At 31.1% G+C, this 7087-nt stretch overlaps 1 protein-coding gene across 1 annotated transcript; it reads right to left on the bottom strand.

Moving 5' to 3' along the window:
• Window positions 1-2044: 2044 nt before the first annotated feature.
• LOC126886301 (uncharacterized) lies at window positions 2045-2944 on the bottom strand. The gene has a single exon (XM_050653174.1). It carries the CDS (start codon window positions 2690-2692, stop codon window positions 2045-2047), a length of 648 nt encoding a protein of 215 aa, XP_050509131.1. The 5' UTR covers window positions 2693-2944.
• Window positions 2945-7087: the final 4143 nt, after the last annotated feature.

Below are 7087 nucleotides of genomic sequence, written 5' to 3'. Positions count from 1 at the left end.
ATTTGTTTTACGGCAAAAATTGAGTCAATCGTAAATGAGTATACCATCGAAAAACATTGATTTTTTAGATATAAAACTAACACTTCCGATAGCGAATAAATAAAAAACTATTAATTTTATCAAAAAAATGTATAGAACATTTTTTGCTTGGATTGAATGTTTTTATTAACTTTTGCGGTCAAAATATAATAAAAAATTTCCAGAGATGGGGTGGCAACCACCCCCATGGTAAAAGCGCCTGTCGGCATCATATAGATTTTGATCCATGGACTATCCACTACTTATTCTCAAATTTTCAAGCAAATTGATCCATTCTGTAAAAATTGCGAGGCGAAAAGTTTTGGTTCCTGGTCTATAATGGTAATTTCAATATTATAGTGGCACCCTAAAAAATTCTATACAAATATATACATTATGATGCAAACGTATGGAATAAATTTATTATTTCAGAAACATACTTTAAAAAAAAACTTAAAACACGTAAATTTTATTTTTTAAATAGCCATCAGTTATTGCTATAATTGGACATCACGTCATCAGTGCTGGCGTAATTATGTAACCGATAAATAATTTTTTTAATACAAACCGAGGTCACGGGATATCTCATTTGAAAGGTCTCCTAATCTGTTTTTCAACGAAGCAATTATTTGAATATTTATTACTACTAGGTTAACTAAAACTGTTAGTTTAATATTGCAATTAACTTATAATAAATATTAAGTAGCATAATGTACTACCATTATAGACCAGGGCTGATCTGTGAAAAACGTCTATTTTTGGATGTGAGAGGTGGCATTCGGATTTTTGCAGCTAAAGTTAGGTGACACCTTCAGTAATAATAATTGACTTATGCTCCTTCTCAATGCCCGGAACATTAATAAAAAAATTTAAGTATTTAAAAATTTCGAAAAACATCGATTGTTTTCTACTTTATTTGCTTATAACTTTAAAACGATTCGTTGTGGAACAAAGTCGTAGATAAATAAAATAAAGATAATTGAATTTTGTATGATATACGACCCGTCAAAAATGTCTTAAAATATTACACTTTCTGCAATATAGCTATAAATACAAAATAAGGGGGCAAAATAAGCCTATTGTTATTCAATGTTTTTTAATTACTTTGGTGGCACTTAGAACCTTAGGAATTCGCTTAGAAAATTCTTATAACATACTTAAACCGTCTACCAAATTTCATTAACATCGACTTAATATATTTTGCATAATAAATTTGCAATCTAATTTTTTTTTAAAGTTCAAATTTTTAAATACTTTCTGAACAAAAAGTAGACCATTTAGAAGTTGGCTAATTTTTTTACATACAAAGAGGCGCTCTACATATCTAATGCACTTTACAGAATTAAAATCGGATTATTTAAGGGACCTCAGCAATGTTTTAAAATTAAAAAAAAATTTGGCTTATAAACACGTAGCTTTGTTTAAAAATAAAAAAAATTATTTTTAGCAATGCAAACAGTCAAAACCGGTATAATTTGACTTAAACTTTCAAATGCTGTTCTGCCCTCCTAAGACAAGAGGTCCTATCTGCAAAATTACAGTTTTGAGATATCACGAGCTTTTCAATAATTGCTTGCCAAAAAAAATTGATAACCACAAGATTTTTAAGATTTTCTGCTTGAGTTAGTTGATAATTATTGGATTTAATAGTACAATATTATTTTTACTTATATCATCACAAAAAAAGATATTTGAATATATCAGTAGTTAGGACTAATTAACTTAGTAGATTATATAAAGAAACATTAATTAATAGGTACTAAGTGCATCACCTATTAAATTGTTAAATTTAAAATATTAAGAAAATTTATTTATTAGTAAAAAAGAAATCACAAAATATATATAACACCTTAATCTTCGTCTAGTGTTTCACACAAACCGACTGGCAAATTTTCCCAGAAAGGCAAACGATTTGAGAGCACATGAGACTTTAATTTTGTTATTAAATTTGTCTTCCTCTCCATAGTAATTCCTCGACACTCTGCCTTATGTACTGGTTGAGTTAAGATGGCATTTGTATATTTTTTCAAAAAAGATTTATAAAATCTGTATATGCAGATTCGAAGTTAGTTTTATACGATAAAATTTTTTTACCCCTCTCAAATTTCAAGGATACAATATCCTTTAAATAAACACGTGGGTTCATATTTTTCAACTTGTGTTTTGATATATAATCAGTGAATTTAAAAAAGTCTCCAATTTTCATTGAATGTACATTAACTTTAGAAGAATTGGCATTTGAAACTGCTTGTATAAAATCGTTGAAATCATAAACTTTCTTCATTCTTATAAGTGACATTTCTACTTGGTGGTGGAACGAATCTGCCGCCATGAATGTGTGCCCTGACTGAAAATACTTCAAAATTACACTTTCGGCAGCTATTACTGACGAATTTACAATGAATATTAAAAAATAAATCAATGTCCAGTTCTTGTTCTGGCTGGAGCAGTTGTCTAACCAGATTGTGATATTTGTGGTATCCCTATTAGCTAACAGAAAGGCATAAAATGCCGAGACAATATCTTCCTTAGATCGCCCTGAGATGGCTTCATGCCATACAACAGCAAATGGATATTGCTTGCTCCTAGTTCCTAATGGAACGAAACTTTGGTTAAATGCAATTATCCGAGGAGTGAAAATGATTTCCTTGAATGTGTCCATCCTAGGCAACATAATTACCTAAAATAAATCTGATATTAGAGATTAACTGAAAATTAAGATTATATACCGTACCTTTTGTAAATCAGCAGCTACAAAAATATCAGAAGAAGTATTAGCTTTTTCTAAGTCATTTTGATATTCGTTTCTGGCCTTGATTGCTTTATCATTATGCTCTATCCAGGTTACACATACATCACAATCGACATTGTCGTCATCGGATTGTTTCATTATGTCATGGTTTGTTGACCTTTTATGAAGACGATATTCTTCACAAGCCCAGCACTCCTCATGTCCCAGATTGGTAAATGAAATATTCATATCAGCTACAACTGTTCTATAAAGTTCATAGGAACATTCGTTGACCATAACCTTTTCCTTAAAATCCGTATACATTAAAGATATAGAAATATCACTTGGTAGGTACTTTCTGAGAGGTGCGTGTTCCCTACGATAGTGTGAAATGGTTGGTTGAAAGGAATTTATATGATTAATAATATCGGTTCTATCAATCTTTCTAGAAGATGGATGTCTTCTTTGATCTTGTTTAGGAACTCTATCATTATTTTTGTCAAATCCTAACGTGGCTAAGAGAAATACTTTGCAGACGTTTACTTCTAAACCTTCTTCCGCTGAAAGAAAATATTTAATAGTATTTGTGCGTTTCGAGTTTCCAGTTTTCAAGGTATCTCTTCGTTTCGGAAATTTTTTGGTACAATTGAATATAAATAACCGCTGTTGATCTTTTGATAGGGTCCAGTATTGTTTATTAATATATTCCCGTCGAGTTTTTGATATTTTTCTATGGCAGTTCATTGGACATTTACAGACTTGTGATTGTCGATATAAATTTTAATTTTTTTCGCTTGTCGTTCACTAGGCTTTTCTTCGAATTTTCTCCTCTTTCTAAGCTCTCCCTTTTTCGTGTACAACTTACTTTCTGATGTATGGATTGCCTTTTTTACAGCATCTTCTAGAATAGTAACAATAAAATTATAATCCAAATTGGTTACAAGTGGTGGCATACTATTTGATAAGAAATCTTCCTGCGCTATTGTCGCTTTCGTTTGCACAGATTCCTTGATTTCGGTGTTTGCAGGCCTCACTATTATTATGTCTGATATTATGTTGATTTTTGAAGTCGCTTTATTGTTCTTCAATAAGTGTAAATCCGTTGAAAATGACTCGTCTTCTATTTCACTAGTCTCAGTCTCTTCAGATTCACCTTCTTCAGGTATATAGTCATTATCTTTCGTTACACACCTTGGTTTTTTAGTCTTCTGTCTGATTACACTTATTTTATCTGAAAATGACTCGTCGTCTATTTCACTAGTCTCAGTCTCTTCAGATTCACCTTCTTCAGGTATATAGTCATTATCTTTCGTTACACACCTTGGTTTTTTAGTCTTCTGTCTGATTACACTTATTTTTTCTTGTAGGCTTTTATTTAACGCAGCCTGAACCATTCTCTTGGAACGACTAGCAGTTCTGCAATTTCTGAAACAAAAATGAAACATAAAATCTGAAATAAACAAATACATATTTATTTAAAATTTAAATAAATATTAAAAAAGTAATTTTACAAAGTCACTAGCAGCCAGTTTAAAAATAAGTTACACATATCTATAAATGATATTCACGTAAAAAAATCAGTATTTATGTATTTTTCCCGCGCAAATAAACACATGAACTATCACATTTTTCATTCAGAAATATCTAAAGTAGGTAATTGCTTAATAGTATGTACTTACTCAGTATCCATTGTAATTCTTGAAATATATTGCCTCTTTCAATTTACTGTTTTTAAAACTAACAATACCAACAATAATTCACACCGATACACGTCAAATTGCACAGTCAGAAGTTATTCCTTACTGGAGTTTGAGGTTATGTTGTTGAGTCACGTGTTGCAAACGTCATTCTATATTAAGAGACATTGTCCTATCTGCATATATCAGCCAACTTCGGACATAATCGTCTAGCAATATTACTTTAGGACAATTTTATTTGGTGTTTGATTAACTTTTGTTGGTTAGGACAAAATAAATATGGCAATTTTGAATCATTGCCAGTCAGTTACGGCTTTTTGACGTAGTAAATATGTTAAGTTTTAAACTAAGAGTCCAGTGAGACAAAAACCTGAAAATCCGAATTTTTGCAGATAGGACCTTTTGTCTTAGGAGGGCAGTGTTAGCAGAATGGCTTTATTTTTTAATCAGAAGTTATTGGGGTTCACAAATTGTAATTTTTCGATTTTTTAAAAGTTCAACCGCGTTTATCTCGAAAACTATGCATCCTACGAAAAAACTTGTAAGAACATTTTTTGCTTAGAATTACCCAAGAAATATAAAAAAAATGTTTTATTTTGCGAATAATCGCTGTTAATGTAATACCTCGAGTTCTTTATTTATAACAATCTTATCGACATCTGGATCAACTGTTACCCAAAAAATTCGTGTTCTACGGGTCAAAATACATACATAAAAAAACTTGGGTAAATCCATCTAATTACAGGAAGCCGTTGCATCCCCTCCTGGCGACAGCACTAATTTGTTTATAAGCCAAAAAATTGTTTATCACTTTAAAACATTGCTGAGGCTGCCTAGATAATCCGATTTTAATTCTAGAAGGTGTATTGGATAGGTAGAGCGAAAAAAATTTGAACTTTTTTAAAAACATTTAGATTGCAAAATTATTATGCAAAATCTATTAGGTGGATTTTAATGAAATTTAGTGGACGGTTTAAGTATATTATAAGAATTATTTAAGCGAATTACGAAGGTTCTAAGTGCAACAAAAGTGGTTGAAAAATATTGAACAAAAATAGGCTTATTTTGCACCCTTATTTTGTATTTATTGCTATTTTGCGGAAAAGGTAATAATTTAAGACATTTTTAACCAGTCGTATATCATGCAAAATTTAATTATCTTTATTTTATTTCGCTACGACTTTGTTTCAAAATGAATCGCTTTAAAGTTATAAGCAAAGAAACTAGAAAGAACTCAATGTTTATCGCAATTTTTAAATCGAATTCTTCCCCTAGTTGATCCGCCCTGCTTTCCCCTATACAAAATCTCAGGTTGGAACTTGAACAATCAATGTTAAGTTCTACCATAACATAACGTGTAATTATTTTACTCGTTCGTCTTTACCTTCTTCGCAATCTTTTAAAAATAATTTAAAGAATAAATGAAAAATAGCCTATTAGTATCAAACAGATGGTACGCCCCTGACCGTCTTTTGTTCGCGTCTATGTTGTAAATTTTAATTTCGAACACCAGAAGCCGCCTCAATGTCAAGTTGTGAGGTTATGCAATAAATTGCTCTTGGATGAATGGATTCTGCTCATTATTATGTCAGCTTATTTTTAGATTGGAATATAAATACGAAGGAAGATCGTATCTTCGCAAGCCGCTTTTTGTTGGCTAAATTTAACAATCGCGAATCTTCATCATCACTTTTGTCAAAAGAAGTTGACCAATTGATGAACTTTACGCTATTTTTCTACCTAAACTATTTAAATTGGTTTATGAAATTATTTATGAAATTGTATAAAAAAGAAAGTTGCTATTGATATGCCGAAAATATTTGTATTACTGTTTCAAAATGCTACTTGGTAATATAGTACAAAGACGTGGGTTATTCCCGTGATTTTGACCCAGTGGCGGATCAACAGGGGTGTGGGGATGGGAAATCCCCATCAAGCACCAAAATTAAAGAAAAGAATTGTTGAAATACAAAAATATATTAGCTGGCATGAAACTTAAATCATAGTCAGACACAGGGACTTAATACAAGTTTAATTATTTATGCTTTTTATGTAGTTTTTGTTTATCTTTTTTTATGTCTTTCGCACGGTGTTTCATTTGAAGTCCCCGCCCCCCAAAGACAAGTGTCCCTCTCCCAAGATATATAAATCTAGATCCGCCACTGCTTTGAGTTGGCCAGGTATCTGACAAAGTTTAGATTTATGAATCGCGAATCTTTGTTGTCAAAAGAAGTTGACCAATATGATGAAGTTTACGCTATTTCGATTTGAACTATTTAAATTGGTTTATGAAATTATTTGTAATTGTGTAAAATAGCAAGTTGCCATTGGTAATTGGTACCTACGCCGAAAATATTTTTTTTTCTACGAGCGTGCAAAAATGTCTACTTTCGCGCACGCATTTTAGTTTAGAAAGTTTCTCTTTTCCGCACGCGTGTTACTTTTCCGCACGCGGTTTTTACTTTTCCGCACGCGTGTTAATTTAGATATGTTAATATGGCCTTAAAGTAATTATAATACATGCAATAAACTAATATTTAGATATTATTTACTAATTTATTTCAAATATATCTTATTATGTTCCTGTTTTAATGAAATTAACGCGACAATTCGACGAAATAAAATTATTTTGACATAATAT

This window comes from Diabrotica virgifera, chromosome 6 (genome assembly GCF_917563875.1).
Source record: "Diabrotica virgifera virgifera chromosome 6, PGI_DIABVI_V3a".
In the NCBI taxonomy this organism is placed as follows: Eukaryota; Metazoa; Arthropoda; class Insecta; order Coleoptera; family Chrysomelidae; genus Diabrotica; species Diabrotica virgifera.
The sequence above is the reverse complement of the archived record's forward strand: the minus strand, read 5'-3'. Positions and strand labels throughout refer to the sequence as shown.